This window comes from Aptenodytes forsteri, unplaced genomic scaffold (genome assembly GCF_000699145.1).
Source record: "Aptenodytes forsteri isolate BGI_AS27 unplaced genomic scaffold, ASM69914v1 Scaffold55, whole genome shotgun sequence".
Lineage (NCBI taxonomy): Eukaryota > Metazoa > Chordata > Aves > Sphenisciformes > Spheniscidae > Aptenodytes > Aptenodytes forsteri.
The window spans coordinates 11,397,578-11,419,642 of NW_008796063.1; the positions used below are offsets into that span (position 1 = coordinate 11,397,578).

General features: G+C 44.8%; 1 protein-coding gene across 3 annotated transcripts in view; it reads left to right on the plus strand.

The window, feature by feature from the left end:
• Window positions 1-20,312, plus strand: part of TSC2 (tuberous sclerosis 2) — a 34,889-nt gene extending 14,577 nt beyond the window's left edge. Inside the window, exons 24-42 of one of the 3 annotated variants that reach the window (XM_009286487.1) lie at window positions 154-256; window positions 476-570; window positions 3,114-3,245; window positions 5,021-5,185; window positions 5,846-5,998; window positions 6,164-6,276; window positions 6,698-6,919; window positions 7,731-7,946; window positions 9,802-9,870; window positions 12,061-12,221; window positions 12,575-13,077; window positions 13,905-13,980; window positions 14,898-14,984; window positions 15,265-15,451; window positions 16,757-16,896; window positions 17,110-17,188; window positions 17,901-17,992; window positions 18,276-18,374; window positions 18,744-20,312. In XM_009286487.1, coding sequence (XP_009284762.1) covers window positions 154-256; window positions 476-570; window positions 3,114-3,245; window positions 5,021-5,185; window positions 5,846-5,998; window positions 6,164-6,276; window positions 6,698-6,919; window positions 7,731-7,946; window positions 9,802-9,870; window positions 12,061-12,221; window positions 12,575-13,077; window positions 13,905-13,980; window positions 14,898-14,984; window positions 15,265-15,451; window positions 16,757-16,896; window positions 17,110-17,188; window positions 17,901-17,992; window positions 18,276-18,374; window positions 18,744-18,911 — 2,860 coding nt within the window. In that variant the 3' untranslated portion in view covers window positions 18,912-20,312. The remainder of the gene's footprint in view (window positions 1-153; window positions 257-475; window positions 571-3,113; window positions 3,246-5,020; window positions 5,186-5,845; window positions 5,999-6,163; window positions 6,277-6,697; window positions 6,920-7,730; window positions 7,947-9,801; window positions 9,871-12,060; window positions 12,222-12,574; window positions 13,078-13,904; window positions 13,981-14,897; window positions 14,985-15,264; window positions 15,452-16,756; window positions 16,897-17,109; window positions 17,189-17,900; window positions 17,993-18,275; window positions 18,375-18,743) is intronic. The other 2 variants (XM_009286488.1, XM_009286489.1) reach the window with 2 other exon arrangements.
• Window positions 20,313-22,065: the final 1,753 nt, after the last annotated feature.

Genomic DNA, 22,065 nt, shown 5'->3' on the forward strand with positions numbered 1-22,065 from the left:
TTCTGGAACAGAACTTTTGAGGTTTTTTTCCTTATACTTACCAGTAGGTAAAGGAACAGTTCTGTTTCTCAGATTGAAAAGTCCTTCTGTTCAGTTCTGGAAGGGCATCATAATGCAGCATTAAACTCTGTGGAGATCCTTTTGCTGTTTTAGGTTTAACCAGTACATCGTTTGCCTGGCCCATCACGTGATAGCTATGTGGTTCATTCGGTGTCGCCTTCCCTTCCGAAAGGACTTTGTCCCCTATATTACAAAGGTAATGGACGCTACTGAATCAAACAGTACATAATAAAAATGACTTAAAAACCGGTTTGAGGAGTTTAAAGGTTCTGTTTGAAGCTAGAAAAATTCTCCTTTTCTTGTCAATATCTTTCTCGAAACTGGCTGCGAATTCTTGTGCATTGTCCCGTGATTGCAGTCTTTCAGCTGCACGTCCTAGCCATTCAGCCTGTTATCTGTTTGTCTCAATTGGCAGGGTTTGCGCTCGAATGTCCTCCTTTCCTTTGATGACACGCCTGAGAAGGACAGTTTCAGGGCTCGCAGTACAAGCCTGAATGAGAGGCCAAAAAGGTAAATTATATTTGACTCCAGCAGGGTCTTGTGTTCCCTGTTCTAGTGCTCACACCCTTCCCTGTGTTTTTCTGAAGGAGGCTCTAGTTATCCAAAATCTGACAGTGCATTTAAGCAAGCAAAGTAAACCTCTTTAGGTCAGGGGATTGGTAAAAGACAAACTTAGGTTGTTAAGAAGCTGGAATCAAACCAAGCTGACAGTCTCATAGTACATATGAGGGCATCGCTTGGCTGTTCTGTAAGCCTTTGCAGTAAGGTGTGGGGCTTTCTGTTGTTAATTTTTGAAAATCAGCAGTTCTTTCAGGTTGATGTGTGTCAGTACAATGCTACCAGAAGTAACAGAGAAGGATAATACCACAAGTAATAGAATACCATCTTCATATTGATAGTGTTAACTCCTTTTGATAATTGATCTGTAACGACTATTTAAATGATTGCCAGAGAAATTTTTGTGATTAGCAACCTGTATAAATTGAGAGAGCTAATGCTGTGTTTTTCCATAGCGTTATCTGTCAAGTCAGTGTAGACTGGGTGGCAGACAGCTGCCTTCTGTGTATCTGGATGGCCTGATCCTTTTTTTGACTTTTGAAGCCATTATGTCAGTTTTAAGCAAAGCCTAATGTCTTTAGAAGTCAGAACGTATCTTGCCAACAGTCTTTCAAAGTAACGTTTGCTGGGATAGGAGAATACTCCTTGGAAGGCATTCAGGGTTTCTCTAACATCCTTTTACCTTCAGGGCTTACCTAAATTGGTTCACTTAACTTGCTTCAGTGTTAATGTGCAGTAAGCATACAGTGGCATATGAACCCTGGGGAAAGTGCCTCTACTTTAACTGCAAGGCTCAATGAGTATCTTGCAATGAAGAAACACCATCCCTGCCCTAATGCTATAGCTGTAAACCCTGTTTTGTGTTTCATCTCTCCCATCTCCTCCTCTTTCATTCAGAAACTTGGAAGAGAAGCCTTTTGCCACTCGTCTCTCAAATTAGAATTTCAACTAATCTTTTTTTCCAAAAACCTGTTAAATTCTACCAGGTTGGAATACTACTGTATCTAAAGGCTTTTGCTAAGGCTGCTGGATCACTTTCCACAGAAATCTCTGCTAAGGAGTGTGGGCTGTACTCAGGCAGCAACCCGAAACACCAGAATGGCAGGATGCCGCTGCCTCCGAGTCTGTCTGGGCTTGGATTCTGGCCAAGTGAGAGAGGAAATAGCTTCGAGCAGATATCCGTGTCCTTGCTTGAGAAGCTTGTGTGCTTGGTTTTCACTCCTTAAGACCAAAGAATAAGCATTTCTGTGCCCTAGCTGAGATGCTGGGTGCTCCAAGAGGTCAAGATCCCAATGGTTCCCCAGGCTGCTGAAGGGCATGATGTTGGTGTAGGCGATGATCTCAAAGTATGGGCCTGTGCTCTCTGCAGTCACACCTCCAGTTGTGGCCAAAAGTGAGCTGTCAGAGGTTGTTGGGAGGAGAAAGACAAATAAATTCTGATCCCTCCAGGTGGCTATCTGAAATGTAGTAATTCACTGAAAGGAGGATAGCAAATAAATCATGTTTAGAAGGAGCCGGAAGGGTTAAATTAGTATCTGCATTTTATATATGGGGATGTGAACTGCTGGACCAACTGTTAGGTCCAAATTAGTACTGAGCCAGGCATGCATCTCAGCTGTGACTCACTGAAGTGCCTCTTAGATGTTAATTGCTGTCATCTCCCACATGTGGTTTACACCTGTCAGCGTAAAGGCTTATCTTCCTTTCTGTTCCAGTTGAAAGTGGGTTACCTCGAGCCACCAGAAGTAAGATAGCTTGTTTGACAGAAAAGCGTCACGCAGTCAGCAGCAGCCAAGAGGATGTTTGTCTTCTTGCCCTTCCGTCTGTGCAGTGTGAGAAGGATCAGTCTCGTATAGATGGGCTGAGTCTCCCCCCGTGTCTCGAGCTGAGCTAAGGGGCACCTCTGACTGGCCCTGGGTGTGTTTGTGATTCAGGGTAGAAGCTCAGATTTGGGCCAGGCCTAACAGAGGTAGGGACGGCTGATATATTCCTGTGTCTCTTAGAAAAAAGTGCTGCTACCTGGTATTGGTAAAGCATTTTAGGATCTGGTCTCTGTGGAAGTAGTCAGGTTTTTAGCCGTACTGAAGGGGTGAGCTGGGGCGACACAAGAGGTGGCTGAACTGCACAAAACTTCTCAGACTTGAGAAATTTGTGCCAAATTAGCATTCAGGTGCTCTTGCCTTTGCTTATCAGCGCAGTATTCCAACTATATCATTCCAATCAGTTTTTTGTTTTAACTTGTACTAATTTCATTTGTTTTGTAGCACATTTAAAATCTTGTTTTCAAAATGTGGTTTGTCTTTTTAATGCTTTCAGCTCTGCTTGTTAGTACGTTTTAATTTTTGTTTTCCTTTTTTGGCATTTGTTTTATTTTACATCACCCTCCGGGATCCCCCAATATTGACCCTGTGACCTGTGACCTTTCAACCTACATCCCTACAATGATTTCCTCCCTTCCTGTGACCTCTTTTGGGGCTTGGTGCTTCTCCACCTAGTAGTTTAAGACTAGCCAAAAATGCAAAGCAAGGCTTGAATAACTCTCCTCCAGTGAAAGAGCTGAAAGAATCCTCTGCAGTTGATGCCTTCCGATCCCGCAGCATCAGTGTGTCTGAACATGTGGTCCGCAGGTAGAGGCACTTTAAATGGGGAGAATCCAAGAGCAACTCAGCACTTGGAAATTTTACTCGCAAGGGTGGGTGGAAGCAGGGTGGATTTGCATGTGGGATGCTTGCATGACTTTGTTACGCAATAGAAGACTGGCCGTAGCCACAGTCAAAGGTTTTGGGAAAGTACCGTGGATATCCCATGGCTTCCCAACGGCGGCTATTGGGTTGTCACATCACACCCCATGTTGTGTGTGGTTACTTTGCCCTATTCTCTGATGCTTTAGCAACAAAAATTTCTATTTTCAAAGTAAAGATGGTGAAGGGGGGAAAAACAAACAAACAAACACCAAAAAAAAAAAAAAAAAAGGAAAAAGGTTGCATTCTGTGCAAGTGAGAGTCCTGGTTAAAACTCACCAAAACTTCAGCCTTCTAAGCAGTGACTTGCCCCAGGAGAGGCTTTTGGTACTCTGCAAACTTACGTACAGGCCCTCGTCCCAAACTATGAGGAATAGTTCTGGCCTCAGTTCAGGATTTGTTCTTTGAGGCAAAGGGAGCTGACAGAAGTATTCTGGTCTAAAGTACAATGCCGTGAAAACCTTAATTTGTCTTTCCGTAGAGCAGTGAAATGTATGCTCAGCCCATATGAAGCTCTTTGCTTTCACGACTACAGAAAACAAGTTTTGATTGCAGACATTGATTTGCTGGCATGAAAGATGAAACAATTTATGCTAGTTTTTAAAACTTATTTCTGGATCACTTCCCTTGAGTGTTAAACTGCTGTCTATAACATGTTGGTTTAAAAATCTGAACCTGAAGATCTGTGCCTTAATCTGTAAGGATCGCTGTCAATGGAACTTTATTTTCTGTGTTTTTATTTTTGACTACAACTATGTGGTATTTGGGGGAAAGACACTGAAGTGACTGAATTGTGAATACAATTCTGGCGCTTCATTCTCTGATACTCCCCATTAATCTATTAGGTGATTTTCGTCGCTTGTATTTATGTGTAAATGGTAGCAACTAGAAGTTCAGATAATTACCCTTAATGATGCCAAAGAAGTTGCCACGTTGTAAAAAATTTGGCTGTACCTCAGCTTAGTTTGTATTATGATGGCATAAGGAGTCGTCTTTATAAAATATTGCAATCCAGCCTGTTATTCCAGTTGTTTTAAATTGCATTGCTAACTTGGCTGATTTGAAGGCAGAGTTGCTCTCTATTCTTGTGCCAATTTCCTGTTCAGAGTGCAATTTTTTTTCTATTTCAAGTTAAATTAGGTTTTACATAGCTATTGAATTTGGAGGAAGAAAAATCAATATACGAAAAGGATGCAACAGAGAAAAAAGCAAACCACAGGATTATAAAGCTAAGTCTAGAGTGCCCCGATTTATGGCTCATGGGCAACATGTTGCCTGGGAAACTGTGCAGGTCACGGGACGCTTGCCCTCACTATAGATTAGCAAACTCAAAGCATGGTGCTGCCACTCACTATTTGCTTGGTGCGCTTGCCCATGGGCCACTCAATGTCAGAGAGCGCTGGCCTGACCTAGTCAGTTGAAGGACATTTAAATGTTTCTCAGTCTCTCAAGATAAAATACACTTTCTGCAATGACGATCTAAAAGCACAACATGAGGCTGATCCAAAAATATTTTTATTATGTCCTGCGTTTGATGTCTGGCCACCTCTCTGATCTGGCACATGCATGTATCGCAGGTTGTTCTGCATCACACTGTCTTTCGGGTGACAGGGACAAGCATTTTGCAATGTGATCTGTCAGTTGGAAACATTCTCTTTTAGTCGGATACAAACATCCATCACTAGCTCAAGCCTGGGCTCTGCAGATGAAAATTCAGTGGCTCAGGCTGATGACAACTTAAAAAATCTCCACCTGGAACTCACTGAGACCTGTCTGGATATGATGGCTCGATACGTCTTTTCAAACTTCACTGCGGTGCCTAAGAGGTAGGGGTCAGTCAGTGACCATGGGAGAGATGTTTTTGTTTGAAGTTCATATTTCACTTTATTAGTGGAAAATTACCGTGACACATTTGAGATTCTGGCAGGCCTAGGCTCTGAAGCCATTCCTTGCAGATAAAATCTGGTTTGGCTAAATACGTTAGATGAGAGAAGGCCATTGGAGCCAACCAGCCTTTGCCTCAGCCTTGAACTGTCCAGAAGGAGATGCCTTGAAGGCATGCTGTCTGTGAGCAGTGCTTTGCTCCATGTCCTTGCTGGATAATCGCAGTCTTCGCTACAGAACGGAGTGTCGTGCCAGCTGGCTTCAAATGGAGGGCATTTACTTTTCTTGCTAGCCCTTCCCAGAAGGAGACACATAGCTCAGACAAGGCTCGTTCCCTTCTGCTCTGTGATGTGTGTCCAGGATTGAACTGGACTGCTCTGTAATGTCTGTCCAGTAGTACTACTACCAATCGATATTAAATTCAGCTCATCCCTTATGCTGTTGGATAACGTGTATGTTGATGACCGGGGGGGTACGTTAAAAATGCTGTATGAAGAAGGAAAGCTGGCAGTACCTCCTACGTAGTTACATGAAATAAGCCACCTGTGTAGGCTCTGTGCTCGGCAGCCTGAGAGCTGCGTTCATCACAAATGTGTTTCTAGGTCTCCTGTGGGTGAGTTTCTGTTGGCTGGAGGAAGGACAAAGACGTGGCTGGTTGGTAACAAGCTGGTGACCATCACTACAAGCGTTGGAACAGGGACAAGGTCCCTGCTTGGCCTAGACTCTGGAGATCTCCAAAGCAGCACAGAATCAAGGTAAATTTTGCTCCCATTTCTAGAAATTTACACCTAACAGAGTCACTTAAACCACTGTTACAGTGCATCTTTTTAGGTTTTCCACTTACCAGAAGAGGAATGTCTTATTTGTCCAGCATGACTGATTCCTCTCTCAATATCGTCTTTTTTTTTTTTTTGCCACAGCTCAGACCCTGTTTTGCAAGTGAGACAAACTAAAGAAGCTCCAGCAAAACTGGAATCTCAAGCTGGGCAGCAGGTTTGCAGAAGCTCTCGCAACAGAGTCCGATCCATGTCTGGTAAATTCCTATCCTGGAGTCTTACTGCCATTTCTGCGTCCATGTCGCAGTCTTAAGTGTCCAAGTGCCGACCAAAGAGACCTCTGTCTAAACTAATTTGAGAACGTGGACCTGTCTGGTATTTAATAGTGGGCAGGTGGCAGCAGCTGTTGGCCTCAGGAGTGGTGGTGCTCCTCCTGCTTGGCTCTCCTTGCAGGAAAGCTTTGGTGATTGGTTAAGTGGTGAGCACCTGCAGTGAGAATCTCACCTATGTTTATCTAACCTCATGGTTTATAAGAAACGCATTGAAGGTAAAGTTCTCTTACGTTCCCAATATTGTGAGCGCAGCTGCTAGAGGAGCTTAAAAGACACAGTATTTCTGAGATATTTTTAGTGCTAACTAAGCATGGCTCTCCCTTCTGTTTTGTGTCTGTTGTGCTAGGTGGTCATGCCTTACGTGTTGGTGCCTTAGACAGCTCAGCCTCCCATTTCCCCAGTGGCTCGGCTTCCCAAGGGACACAGAGTCCTCCTGCTCCTGCATCTCGATCGGAGAAGACTAATCCTGCTCCACAGACACCTCTGCAGAAAGAAAAAGCAAACTTAGCTGCATATGTCCCGCTGCTGACACAGGGATGGGCAGAAATCCTAGTGCGCAGACCCACAGGTATCTTTACCTGAATGTGGCGTGAGCTCTTTTGACTTGCTAAGAAACCAGAGCCTGGATGAAGAAGAAAAATCCATATTTAGTTGCAAATGGATCTCTTTATTGCTTACTGCCTCTTGAAACTAATATGTCTGATTCTTGATTCCTTGAAATCATTCTTTAGTGCTTTAAATCTTCAAAAGACCTGTAAAAAGATTGAAGCAAGGACTTAAATTTGTATATTAAGTACTGTTACAGAAATAGAGCCAGATAATATCAACCCTACTTTGCAGTTCCCATTTTTACACTGCTCTGTGGTCTTTCTTGAAAATCTGCCTGTGCTGTGTTTTAGCTTTCCATGCTAGATTCGAGATGAATGAGGCTTATGGCTAGAGCAGCTGCATAGTTGTGTCTGCTGTTAGGGAAGGAGTGACATGTTCAGGGTCAAAATTCTTGAATACTGGTATGTTACACAACATTAACAGGGAATTGTCTATTTCAGCTGAAAGTTGCTTCATGAGAAAATAACTGACCTGGTATCGTTAATTAAAATACCTGAGTGTTTTGGATGCCTTTTGGGAATCTGCTGTAGTAATGAGTTACCAAGGATGGTTTTTGAAGAGCTTGGGGTGAAGTACAGAGCACTGGGAGCTACTTACTGAAAATAGGAAACTAATCAAGTGATTCTGCCAGATGTCAGGAGAACTGAGAACTTGGTCCGTTTTGATTTTTACTTGCAAAATCCAAAACAATTTGTGCTTTTTTTGATGTGAGTTGTAAACCTTCTGGAGTTGGGAGTACTTAATACTCTTCTCTAATTTTCTCTTACCAGGTAACACAAGCTGGCTAATGAGTCTGGAGAACCCGCTCAGTCCATTTTCTTCAGATATTAACAATATGCCCCTGCAAGAGCTCTCTAATGCACTCATGGCTGCAGAGCGTTTTAAAGAACACCGAGAAACGGCTCTGTATAAATCCCTCTCTGTCCCCTCCTCCAGCTTGGCCACCGGGACAGCCAAACCATCGCTTCTCCAGCGTTCCAACACAGGTGAGAGTTGTCAAGCCAGTAGCGTGTCCAGCATAGCTGTCACTAGCCTGTTTAAAGTCTGTTGAAGTTACTGCAGGTCTTCTAGAACAGTAAAGTTAGCATAGCAATGAGAAGGGGAATCAGTTCTTGTCCCTAGAAGTTTTCAGTGAAAAATTCCCTTCCTCCTTGCTTCTGATGTTCCATCGGAAAAGTACCTCTCTTTCTTAAAGAGAAGAAAGAGAGGAGTAATGTGTTTCATGCTAACTGTTTCCCAAATGAAAATGAACAAAGTTATGGATCTTTTCCATCTTCCACTTGTTTAGGGCTGATCTGGGCACCCCACATGCGGATGGATCTTCCCATGCAGCGTTTCCATTTCCATTTGTCTTCAGCATGGGAGTTTGTGTTGGGCACTAAGAGCACTAGGTTCCTGGGAGAGTGGCCTGTTACAAACCTTGCCAGCCAGGGTCAGTTAGTTGCCACTGTCTTTTACAGCATGAGATAGCAGAATGCAAATCCTGTTGGCTGCGGATTTATTCACCTCTTAAAAGGACTTTAGCCTTCAGACTGGTGCAGTTGAATCACTTGAGTTTCTTTCGATGGCTTTATTTTATCATAGTGGCCAGGGCTTTTCACTGTCTTTACTTTGGTGCTAGTTCACTTCCGAAAGAGCTGTCAATGGTGGGAGGTTAGTGTTGACCAACAGCTGAAATTTTTAAAGCTTTATGTAATCCCTGCTCCAGAGCTCTTATGAACAACATCTAACACGGCGGCTCTCAGCAGTGCTAGCACTATCAAAACTGAGCAGTGGTAACGGCAGACAAGGCTTTTCTGGGGAGGTGGCAGCAATGGTATGGATTGTTTGGAAATCTGGTAAAAATGCTAGTTTTCAGGTTTGTTTTAAGCAGGGTGGGATATGATTTTAGGATTTCAGAATGTGTAAACACAAAATTAGAGTCAAAATCAAATTATCACCTTTTAAAAAAAAAAATACTAAATTTTTATCCGTGAACACTTTTATTGACTCCTACGAATTTGTGGTATGTCGGTGCGAACTGATTAGTTGAGAGAAGCGCCCACCTGAATGCCACTCCTATGGCAGTCTGAGAAAATAATTTTGGCCACATTCCTGTTAACACAACTTCTGCAGTAGACTTGCCGGAGCTGGCTGGCGAATGAATGTTTTGAAGGAGTTTTGCTGTCAGACTGTCATATGCATGTTGTTCTTCCTCTTTAGAGGTTAAAACCGTGTGAATCTTTATCCGTATTTCTACTCTTCAGACCCTTCTGTGGGTTTAAAAATTATCTTTTGCCAATGTGTGTAGCTCAGGAAAAGCTCAGACTGGTTTCCTGCGTGTGCTAGGATATCACTAAGGAATTTTCTGTTTCTAAAAATCACAAAGATGCATTCTTCGAAGAGAGCAGTTCGAATCTGCATTGTTTGAGTGTGTTTATGCCTCCTTATTCATGTTGAGACCTTGTACCCTTAAAGTATCCCTTTGGCATCTAGTGAGCTTATCCCAGCTTGTTCTTTCCTTTGTTTTTATTTATTTATTTATTTATTTTAAAATAGGCTCTTGGTTACATTTTAAACTCTGTGCTTTTTAATTTTTTTTTTTTTTCATATAGTATCTGCATTGTTTGAGTGTGTTTATGCCTCCTTATTCATGTTGAGACCTTGTACCCTTAAAGTATCCCTTTGGCATCTAGTGAGCTTATCCCAGCTTGTTCTTTCCTTTGTTTTTATTTATTTATTTATTTATTTTAAAATAGGCTCTTGGTTACATTTTAAACTCTGTGCTTTTTAATTTTTTTTTTTTTTCATATAGTCTCTCCTTCCTTTTGATGTAGCTGCTCACTTGATTTCCCTTTGCAGTGGCCTCTTTCTCTTCCATGTACCAGTCCAGTTGTCAAGGGAAGTTGCACAGGAGCATATCCTGGGCAGGTATATTTATATATCTTTAAGGAAAAAAAAAAAAGTATTGCCATAGAAGAACACCTCTGATTCATAGAAAATGTATCCCTCATACTTCATTTTCCCCTTCCATGTCTCCTGTCTGTACCCAGTCTCATTACTCTCAACAAATGGGATCTTGACTAGCATGAAGAAGTCCAAGCCAGATCCAACATTTGCAAGTGCAGGAAATTTCTTAAAGCAACTTTTGTTTTAGCTGGGGTGGATTGTGAGTCATGAGGCACAGTGTTAAATGACCTGTCCAAATGTCTGAGTGGCTTGATTAATTGAACTACTTGTTTTCAGCTTCATTTTACAATTGGCTTTGTGTTCTGCTAAATGTAAAAGCTCCCACTTCTGAGAATGGCATAGTATGCTACAGGACAAGCTACCCTGAAATGAAGTCCTATGCTACTCAGCCCACAGGAATCTGTCAGAATTGGACACAGAAAAGATAAAAGGAGCTGAGATATATATATATATATAAAGTTTGGCGTTACAACAGATGCTGGTTAAAAGTTTTTTAAATAAAAAAAGAAGAAATATATTTCAGGGGAAAACCTGCTAAATTCTAGCTTTTGGGGGGCTCTATAGTAGTGTAAAATCTTTCTCCGCTTCAGTAAAATTGACTTCATAATTAAATGAAGTGGAGATCAAATCGCATACTTTATGAGCACAACACCTGCGTTGCTTTGATAACCTGCAATGCTTTGTGATTTTAATTAGAGGGTTGAAATGTCTTTCTGCCTTCTTTCCTTCACTGGAAAATTCTCTGTAGAGCAGCAGGGTATTCTCAGCTGCTGGTTGTTGTTGACACAGGCCTCTTAAAGCAACACAAAGATGCTGCAGTAAAGTATTTTTCTGTACTTTTCCTCTCTGCTCATATTGTTCTCTTCCCACCTAAAGAATAATTAGTGAGTGCTTGCGTTATTTAAAAACACCAGCAATCTTGGCAGTAGTTTAAGAGCTAGGGAAGCTTGGAAACACTGGATATATGCAGGTGTGTTCTGGCTTGGACAGCTAACCAGATCAGCACGTTGTTTGGGGTTTTTTGGTTTGTTTTGGTTGTTTTTTTTTTTTTTTTTTTTTTTAGAAGGTATGTGTGTGCAATGCTAACTCTTAATTGCTTCTTTGAAATAACTTTGGTCCTGCGAGCTGAAATCAATCCAGGAAAAGCTGCTTTAGTGATACTTTTTTTTCTTTTTTTTTTTTTTTAGTTTTGCTGATTTTCTTTGTTTTTTGTGTGTGCTAATTTTTTTTTTTTTATTTTACTTTGGAAAACAAATCTTGGCCTTTCAGATTGGTCTTCCAGTCCCTTGTGTGCGTAATGGGAAGCCTCCTGTTTTCCAGCCTTTTCCTCAGGACAAAAAAGCAAGGCCAAGAGGAGCCTTTGGTCAGACTCATCCCTGTGGTCAGGGTCGCTGCCTGGAGTAGAGACAACGTTAAATGCTGGGATAACCTCCTCCACCGTAGGCAGGGCTTCCAAGGAGCTTTCTTTGTCAGTGTGGTTTCATTAACCGTTTGTCTATCAGATGCCACATGCAGGTTTCCCAGTATTGCTGCAGTGCATGTATTACTCCTGCTCTCTTGTCCTTTCATATGTCTAGGGCTGAATGGTTTTGCTTCTACTGAGACATACTAGGAAAACTGCCAAACTGCAAGTGAATGGCTCCTAGTAAAATTTCTTATCTCCTTCTAGGCCACTACAAGGCACAGGAGCATTGCATTTCAATACAAGAAAAACTTACTTTTTTGCACACTTGCATAGAACCGATGTCTTCATTGCCTGGATAATGATGAACTTTCAATGCTAGTCTTGTACTTTCTTACATCTCTGTAGTTCCTGTCTGTCCTGATAACCGAACATTGATGTACAAGGTCCCATTTCCTCATTCTGTCCCCTGCTTGTTCATCAGTAACAATTGGAAACAACTGCACTTACTTTGACCAAAGCAGACGCAGCCCTTTGCTGTGAGGGTAAGGTGATCAGTTATTCTATACAAAAGGGGAACCAGGAGCAAGTCTGACATGACAAGAAATCAAAGAACCAGAGCACTCATTCAATATGGCCTTCCATTGAAATCCCGTAGGGAAAAGGCTGGTACTTCAGAGGAGAGGATGGGGGCCTGCCTGTCTGTGCCTCTCTACAGACTTCAGTTCTTCTGCCTTGTGTCTCGATAGAATCAGCGGTGGTGCTGGAGGAGGGGAGCCCGTCGGAAATGGAGCTAAAGGAAACCGAGTCCCCAGCTGAGTCTCCAGAGAGCGAGGACATTGAGACTTCATGTTCTGAACAAGTCCTGAGCGAGGAGAGGTTTGGTAAACCTCAGGAGTCTTATAGCAGGGTAAGAAGAAACAGGTTAACCAGTTCTGTCCTGTATGACAGCCCTTTAGGCATGTGGGAGAATTGTCTGTGCTCAGATGAGTCCCTCTTGGCACCCTCTGAAAGAACTCACTAATGATGCCAAAATGCACATGCAGTCATGATTGAGAGTTTGGATGGCTTGTGAGGGACTGCATGCAGAGCAGCAGGAGTAAACACCTGTTTTATGCAGGGTCCTCGATCTGCATTGCTTCGTACTTGGCACCTTTCTGCTCGTCTTTCACTGGAAGTGTCGGGATGCCTCGAGCGTTACTGTTGTCAGCTTTTATTTTGCGTATCAGGAAAACTGTTCATCTTTGTTTCTCCCTCTTTAAGTCCTCCTCAACCTCCAGCCAAGAAGAAAAATCTCTGAAGTCGGAAGACCTGGTGGAGGGTGGAATTCCCATCGGGAGAGTCCTGCCGTCAGAGGATGGCCGAACGCTGGAGGAGCTTTCCTTCCAGCCATCCCAGCCGCTCAGCAAGTCGAGTTCTTCCCCCGAGCTACAGACACTGCAGGAGGTCCTCAAAGATGCAAATGGCAGAGAAGTAACAAGGAGGCTGAGCACAGAAGTGAAATCAAAATCCCAGTCTGGGAACCTGGAAGGGGAAGGGCTGGGCAGTTGGCTGGGCAAGGGGGAGGACGCCAGAGTGACTGGGTCAGGCGGGTTGGATGGCACCGGTCCTGTCACCTCGCCTCGCTCCCCCTCTGGGCACCGGCCCCGAGGATACACCATCTCTGATTCAGCCCCATCAAGGAGGGGAAAAAGGATCGAGAGAGATGCCTTCAAGAGCAGAACAGCAGCCTCCAATGCTGAGAAAGTACCCGGAATAAACCCAAGGTGGGTGGAGGGGCTTATCTGAAGCTAGAAACGGTGAGCTCAGAATTGCAGCCGTGGCTGGATTCGTTCGAAGTGGTCTGCTGGTTTTGTGGGATCTACAACACAGTATCTGATTAAAAAGAAAGATTAATTACCTGTTTTTTCAGGAGCTAATACAGACATGTTGAACCCACTACCACCAAATTAACTTTGTGATTTAGGAAACAGGTCTCTTAAATGGTGAAAGAAATAGATAAATAGTTTCCTCATGTTCTTAATCTATCCCAGTTTAGGGTCCAAATGCACGTGTGGCTTGAGTGCAGGTCACCTAGAGTTAATTTTGCTGTGAACAGGATGAATTACTAGTCTTGCAGTTCAAGAAATATGTGCAAAATACTAAGAAGAAGGAAAAGTGGTTATAATAGTTGCTTTTTGAACTTTAGATATTGGTAGTTGCCCAAAATTGCATTATGAGACAATCTTCATCTTATTGAGGGCAGGTAAAATGCAAACGTCTGTAAAATCATTTATCTGCTAGCTTAGAAATACCCCCCATATCTGTGAGGCAGGGGTGCATTCCTACTCCTCCGTTCTGTGTAAAGATTGCCTTTTGAACGGGGAATTTGTGCAGCTGCTGCTGTTTGACATAACCATTGTTTTTTATGACAGGGGTCTATTACAAACTGCAGGTAGTCCTGGCACTTAAAGTGTCTCTAGAAGATGAGTAATACTCTGTTAGCATTTTAATTGCTCCTCTTTTTCTTCTGTACATAACATTCTTGCATACAACAGATCAAAATTGACTTAATTTTTATGGTAACAGGACTTTTTCCCCCTCTCTCCCTTAGCTTTGTGTTTTTACAGTTGTACCACTCCCCATTCTTTGGCGATGAAAACAACAAGCCCCTTTTGTTGCCAAATGAGGTAGGCAAGGATTTTTTTATTTAATTCTTGTGGTTAATTTTTCTGACCTCATTACTTTTTTGGAACGTAAATGATAGTAATGAATTTCCAGCTCAGATGGTGTGATTTAAAGGTGATTCCTCCCAACAGTGCTACAGATGGGAGATTTTCTGTACCCCAATCCTGGTGGCTCCCACTTTATGGCTCTGGATTGAATTTGAGATATTGGGAGATTTTGCTGGTGCTGTTTCAAAATCCTAGCCAGAAGGCGGGGACATTTGTGGAGTTTTGGTTTTTGCTGGTAGGAGGAGTGCAGGATGAAGACTGAGCATTAGGTGATACTGGCAGAAGGTCACTAGACAAACCTGTCAGCCCTCCGTATAATTGGGAGTGGCCAAGAAGCTTTCTGTGGTCATATGAGAAATTAGTCATAAACTTCCTGGAGAAGCAGTCCTGGAATGGGGTTCTTGTGAACTGAGCACCGCAGACCTCCTGCTGGTAGTCCCCCCTCACTTTAGGCTCGGGTGGTCAGGCAGTAGGGAGCCTAAGTGAGATGAGGTGATGCCTTGTGCTAAAAATGTTCTTCGGAGCAAGAGACGTGATAATTTTTCATGCCTGGAGCTTAAATGAAGGTACGATGTAATTTGTCATGGCAAGTGCATCTGACCCGTGCAGTTTGCCAGATTAATCTCATCTGAAGTATAAAACCAAGAAAGTGTGGTGACAGATGCCATATAGCACTGCCCTGCGCCTTGGACTGATGATGCACTGTGCCCTTGCAGAGCAGAGTAGGGCAGCATTCATCAAGGAAGACACTAGTGAAGGTCAGGAATCTGTGCTGACATCGTGCTGTCATTGTCCTGAAGGGGTTTTAGGGAGGACAGCGGGTGTGTGGAGATAAGTTTTTTTTAAAGATGCGACCAATGTTTTGATTGTAGACTTTTGAAAGATCGGTGCAGCTCCTGGATCAAATTCCTTCTTACGACACACACAAGATTGCAGTGCTCTACGTTGGAGAAGGCCAGGTGAGTTGTGTGCAGATGCATTAATCCTTTAACGGTTACATCTCAACAGAAGGCCAGGCACCACTACTCCAGTTGTGAGATTTGTCCTGCTCCTGCAGTAGCCTTGCTTTTCCTTAGTTTCTGGAGTACTACTACTGCAGTAGCCTTGCTTTTCCTTAGTTTCTTGCACTGGAAATCGGTGCCTGCATGAAGCCCTTCTAGGAAGGTAATAACCTAATCACTCGTGCTGATTGAGTGCTCTTAGCGTTCGGTGCGGGACTCCTGTGTTCTTATTTCCTAGAGCAACAATGAAATTGCAATTCTGTCAAATGAACACGGATCCTATCGCTATACAGAGTTCCTGACTGGGTTAGGGAAGCTCATTGAGCTCAAAGACTGTCAGCCAGATAAAATTTACCTTGGTGGCCTGGACGTGTGTGGGGATGATGGACAGTTTACCTACTGTTGGCACGATGACATTATGCAAGGTAAGGTGGCGCCAGAAGTTGGAAGTGGGAGGATGGTCTCTTCTCATCTTAAGACTGACCTGCCTTCTACAAAATGTTTCCTTTCCAGGGATGTAGTAAAGATGACCTGGGGCTCTGTTCTCCTCCCATTTTCTCTCCGGTATCTCTGCAAGCCATGTGTTGAAGTTTGGGAGAGGTGCATACCTGCCTTATTTAAGGAAAAAAAAAAATCCCACCACTTACTTTTAAAATGGTCTGCTCTATTAAAGGTTGATGTGGTTTGGTGTAGAGGTTTGTAGGATAAGGTGTTTGTTCTTGAGCTGCTATGAAGCCTGTTAATTGAGGGTAGTGTGTACATGTCAAAACTCTGCTAATCATTTCTCTGAAGAACAGTATTGAAAGCAGGAGGGTTGTCATTGCTGTGGTCATTGCTAACTGAACTGCAGCGTTACCCAGCTCCTGCAGCACCAAGCAGTGCAGATATCATCCAGGATCCAACAAGCTATCATGAACTTCCCAAATTTTTTCGTACAGCTCTGTGCATCCCAGTCATCATACTTAGTCCGGTTCAGTGGAGCAGCTGCAGGTTACTCGGTGGCCCTGGTGCTCTTCAGAGCTCAATTAGGGGAAGTCCTGGTTTAAGCTATTTAACTCTTCCTCCTCAAACCAGATTCTACTCACCATGCTGCTGTGGTCATGCAAAAAATACCCAGAAGCACTTCTGCAGTCCCCTGTTCATTTTCTGTGAACAGATAGATAGCTACCACCACTTACTTTTAAAATGGTCTGCCCTATTAAAGGTTGATGTGGTTTGGTGTAGAGGTTTGTAGGATAAGGTGTTTGTTCTTGAGCTGATGAGAAGGCTGTTAATTGAGGGTAGTGTGTACATGTCAAAACTCTGCTAATCATTTCTCTGAAGAACAGTATTGAAAGCAGGAGGGTTGTCATTGCTTGATGAGAACGCTTCTTCCAGCGTACATCAGGCGCATGCTGAAAGCCAGGCCCTTAATTCACTTTGCTGAGCCTGGTGCTAGAGAAGACTCTGCAGGGCAGTACCTAAAAACTGGCAAGAGCAGAGCTTTCAGAGGCTGCCTTTTTGCTGGCCGCTGCGCTCCATGCTCCAGGCGCCATTGGAGCAATCCCGTGGGACTGGATTCAGCTGTCACAAATGGGGACAAACCTATCGAGGGAGCACAGCTTATGTTTTTTTTATTACTGTGGTGCTGGTGCTACTTTGTCTTCCAGACGAGTGCTGCACGTTGACCATTGCTGCTTGCAGCACTGCTTTCCCAGGCCAGCCTAAGGATTTTTCTGTTTCCTCTTCAGCCATTTTCCACATTGCTACTCTGATGCCCACAAAGGATTTGGATAAAAATCGCTGTGACAAGAAAAGGCACCTTGGGAATGATTTTGTTTCTATTGTTTACAATGATTCTGGAGAAGACTTTAAACTAGGAACAATAAAGGTACGAGAGTTTACTTGCGGGTGTGTTACAAAACAGGCGTGTGGCTGTTTGTAAAACCTTGATCTGATGTGTGTTATCTTAGCAAACAGCATTGAGATCACGAGCGGAGGTTATTTGCCTTGGTGGGTTCCCATGTGTTAGTTCATGGCATTCACAAGAATCACGATGGCTGCCAGTAAAATGTATATGACTATTTTATTGTTTTCTCATCAGGGTCAGTTCAATTTTGTGCACGTTATCATCACACCACTTGACTATGACTGTAACCTGGTGACGCTGCAGTGTCGGAAAGGTAGGAATCCCTCCAGCCTTTGTTCTCAGTCTTTCCTGTACTGGTGGTGCAATAACTGCCTGCACTTTTCAGTGTTTTTGTGTTTCAAAAGTAAAAACTTCCAGGAGAAACTCTCTGAAACCAATTTGTTGCCTAGTTATGTCTGGGTATGTCCTGTTCATATATCTTCCCCAAGATAAGAGGTATCTTCCCCTTGTACCACTCATGCTATCGTCAAGCTTAAGACAAAAGTGCCAGCAGAGTAGAGCAGGTCCCTCCAACAATTGCTTGGGAATACGGGAGGAGATACGAGGTGGAGGTCCCTGTGGCTTTGGCCTCCGCTGTCCTTCCCAGCACTGCAGGACCCGATACTTGGAAGCTGATCGTGGCTCTGTGCGAGTTCAGCAGTGCTGGTGCGGTGATCTGCAGGGGTGTCTGCCTTCCTCTTAGCAAAGGGGCACTTCTGGGGTGCTTTTCGCTCACGCTTTGGTTCATGTGATAAAGGGCCCAGCAGGCTCTCCCCAAACCTTTACGGAGCAGCCAGGATTTGAGAGCCAGTTAAGTTGCAGTGCAAGTTCTGTTACCGTTGGAGCTGTAGAGCTCGATGGGGACTTCTGAGATTCTGTGATGCAATTACTCAGGTTTATATTACTTACCTATTTAGTTACTGGCAACCTTTGGCTTGTTCTTAACTGTCTTACAAGAATTGTTTTCTTCTTCCTTTAAAATGAAGATATGGAGGGTCTCGTAGACACGAGTGTCGCTAAGATCATCTCCGATAAGAACCTGCCATTTGTAGCCCGTCAGATGGCCTTGCACGCTAACGTGAGTACCCCTGAGCTCCCTGAGACCTTCTGTCTTTCAGCTGGTGTCTTGGTCCATCACCAGCTTCCAAGGAAATGAGTAGGGCTTGCTAAAGCAAGTAAGTTTTCTGCTTCCATTATTGCTGTCAGCCTTTAAGTCAGAGTTAGCACCTGAACAGTTACAACTCAGAGCTGTATTTCAGTTGCTGTCAAACTGTACTGAAACGTTCTATCGATTTTATTGTCGTCGTTATGTTAATGTGCCTCCCCTCTTTCCCTGCTTCTCCCCACCCTTCCCAAATCAGATGGCTTCCCAGGTTCACCATAGTCGATCAAACCCTACTGACACCTACCCATCCAAATGGATTGCAAGGCTGCGCCATATCAAGAGGCTAAGGCACCGGGTAGGTAAAGCTGTCTGTTCTAAGTGTTTAGAACTGGGCTCTACCTTAGAGTTTTATTACAAATAAGGCACATAAAATCAGCTATCAAAACTTGCCGAGTAAGAGGAGGAATATGTGTATGAAGGTTAGAATCCAGCTCTTGTGGGAATGACAAGTGTAGCGATGTAGGCCTGGACTCGGGAGCTTCCAAACAGCTTCCCTGGCGGCAAGGGGCTTGGGAACCCTAATACCTGGACAGAGAGCTGCACCCACTCGGCACCATGCTAGGGATGGTACGACGAGCTGTCCTGAGTAACCTGTCCTGCCCAAATGGAGAGTGAAAAGAGTTTCAGAGAGAGTGGAGCTCATCTGTTCTCATTTGACTTTCAGCTACGTGAAGAAACCCAGTACCAGACTCCTGGCCTTCCCCTGCAGATGCATCCATCTGCTCCGACAAAGCCCCCTCCCCAGATCCCTCAGGACCCTCCACCCACCTATGAGACTGGACAGAGGAAGCGGCTGATCTCCTCCGTGGACGACTTCACAGAGTTCGTGTAGATGCCGGTGGGTCGGTGTGTCTGTTCTGGGACGGACGAGGCAGCGAAAGCGTTTTACCGGCGTGCCGACTCCCTGCGGCTGCATGGACATAGAGGGGTAGGGTTTGGCAGGCGCGGTGTGGCAGTGCTGCTTGCATGTGGACTCGGCATTGAACCGTACCGGGAGGCTTGAACGTTTCACTGTCTCAGCCTGCCGCTGTTGTCTGAGGAGGACACTGTATCCCCAGCAGGTGCTCCAAGAGAGGACCAACTCTACGTGTTTTGTTTTTATTTGGTTTGAGCTATTTCAAGGCTTCCGTCTCTGGTGGGAACTTTCTTGCAGAACCTTTCTTTGGACTCCTTCCACACCGGTGTCTGGTGGGAGCAGACAAGGTATGATACTCTGCACTTCATCACGTAGTTGGAAGGTGCAGGAATTGTGGGAATTTTGACACCTTTATTGGGAATTAAATACAAAGTATGGAAAATCCAGTCACTATTTCTAAGCACCCTGGAATCCCAGCTCCTCTCCAGGCCTCGGTGCCTCTGGGCACTCGAACTCTTCAGGCTCTCAGACTCGGTCTGCTGCCAGCTCTAGTAAGAGTTAATTTGGGTTCTCAAGTGACCTGCCAAACACGCTGCTTCAATTCCCAAGGATTTGTCTCCATTTTGAGAGATTCACAGCAAACCCTCCCTCACTCAGCAGAAATTATTTTGCTACCAGAAGCAACACAGAAGCGGGGAGGTGGCTGCCACTCGCCGGAGCAGCAGAATGGCAGAGAGCTGGGGCACGAATCACTTGCGATGAACAGTCTGACCCGCCGGGCTGACTGCAAGGATTTAGCCAGTGGCCAGACCTGGCTTCTAGGTTCAGCTGCAGAATCTCCTCTGGTTGCAGCGACGCTGGGGATAGCTCTTGTCCTTCTCAGTGCACCCAGTAAATCCCTTTTTGAAAGACTGTTGACGTGTCTTGGGGCATCATCTCTGAATGAGTTTTGCCTGTTGCACTGACGCGTAGTGACAGTCTCCCCTCCTGGGACCTCGGCTGTTGAAGCAGGTAGCAAGCGGACTTTTCGGTGCCTGCGTGTACAGGTGGAACGGGATTATGTAGCCCATCTTGTGGTAAGATGGTCATCAGACACTACACTACCAAACTGGGAGAAACCATGTAAGCTGGACTATACTGTGAGTACTTTATCTCCTGCTTCGTCAATAAAGGGGAAGCGTGGCTTTTTGGTAACGGTTAACAGCAGCGCCCTCGCAACGGAGATGAAGAGAAGTGCAATCTGCACACGGAACTGTGAAGTGACAGGCGAGGGGACAAAAGTGATGCTACTAGCTTGTGCAGGGCTGTTTGGGAACTCTAAGTGTATGTTGTGTTTTGAGTGTTTATAAGTCGTAAAGGAAATAAAATATTCGTATGGTCAGTGGGTTCTTGCTGGCCTGGGAAGATTCAAACCGTGTTTCATAATAATGTAAATTCCTTCCTCCTTTCCCCTCTCAGTTTTCCGCTCCCTGTCGCTCCTGTTTCAGTAACCACCCGCCACACCTCCAAGTGCTGGGCATGGTGCGATACCTGGCTGTGTCCTAGTCCCTGCACTGGGGAGGTTCCCTCTGGTTCAGCTTCAGGCGACCTCTGCAGCGGGGGCCTTTTCTGTCGGCATTTCCCACCGCAGGTGAGCCGGCGCAGCTCGCTTGCCCTCGCGCGTGTTGGTGCAGCGGCAGCCTGGGGCCGAGCGAGCCCTTGTGCCGTACTCTGCCTTGGCCGAGTCTCCCTTACGTTGACCGCCGGCCCTTCACGGTCGTTAATTACAGCCCAGAGCTGCCCTAACAGGCTGGCCCATTTAAGAAAGTGTCTTGTATTGTGCAGGAGACCTTAATTAAACTTCTGGTCACAGACAAAGAGGCTGGCAAGGGGGTGGGGAGGAATGTCTCTGGACTAGCTCTGGCGAGCGCTGCTTTGCCCCTGTGCCTTTGCTGAGCTCTCGCTGGTAGCGGTGAGGGGGCTGGAGTGAGCGTAACAAAAGCACCAGGGCCAGGTCGTAGCAGTCATCTTTTATTTGACCTTGTCATTTTTTTTTTTAAGAAACATCCCCACAGTTACAAAATAGGATTATTTTTGTTTGCGGTGAAATGCTGACCAGACAGTAACAGTTGGCATATTGGTCACAATCATCTGTTCTTTTTAAAAAACAAAACAAAACAAAAAAGCACTTATATAAGTCCCTCCCTCTCCCTCTTAAACTAATGGATAGGGTTTTTTATTTAAGCAGCTTGATACTGTTGCATCTTTGTGAGACTTAAGACAATAAATAAGAAACCATCTCTCGGTGACTACAAACAGAAATATACATTCAGGAGTATTTATTGGCTAGGGCTGCAAGTCAAGTTTATTGCTGTCGAGGGAATAACTCCATGACTAGTAACTGGCTGCAGCTAAGCGCACGTATACGCGGTACCTTAGCTGGGACAGTGAAGGAACCCTGTGAGTGTTGCTATAGTTTGTACAAATAAATGCTGCGATGAGAACTGTGATTGCTTGAAAGCTGTAGCGGTGCCCACCACGCACGGGGGCCCTCGCGGAGGTGTTTGGCTTTTCAAGAAACAACTGTGGGTTCCAGAGCTGCTCTCCGTACTTCAAGTGAAGGAAAGAAGTAGGGCAGTTGTCTTATCCTGTTTCTGCTCCTCTTTGATTAGAAGAAGCACTTGGTAAGTCACACGCATCAAGTCACACTCACACACACGCAGAGCAAGCTTGGTAAGAAACAGGCACTTGGCAACAAAAAATCCTGATGCTTCACGTGGGGAGCACCCTTGCTCCGCCCGCCCGCCTCCCGTTAGCTTATTGAAGGCTGCTCTGAGCAGTCGAGTCCCTGCTCGCCACTGCCTCTTGCCTCTGTCTCTCCTGCCTGCACTCGACTCCTATTAACCACTTCTTTTAAATGAGCATCCTCAAGCCGTAGGAGTGGGGAGGTTCTTGAACTGACCTTTTTGGCTCTTGAAGATGCGAGAGATTTCCAAGACCTGCTTGGTTCATTTCACTCACTGAACGCTCCGGCAGGGCCCTCGGGGGGGGTTGGACCTGCGCACGTTGCTCCACCACAGCAGGAGAGGGCTGCACGGGTGCAGCCAGGTGCGGAGCCGGGGGTCCAAAGTGGCTGTTCTGGTGCAGTTGT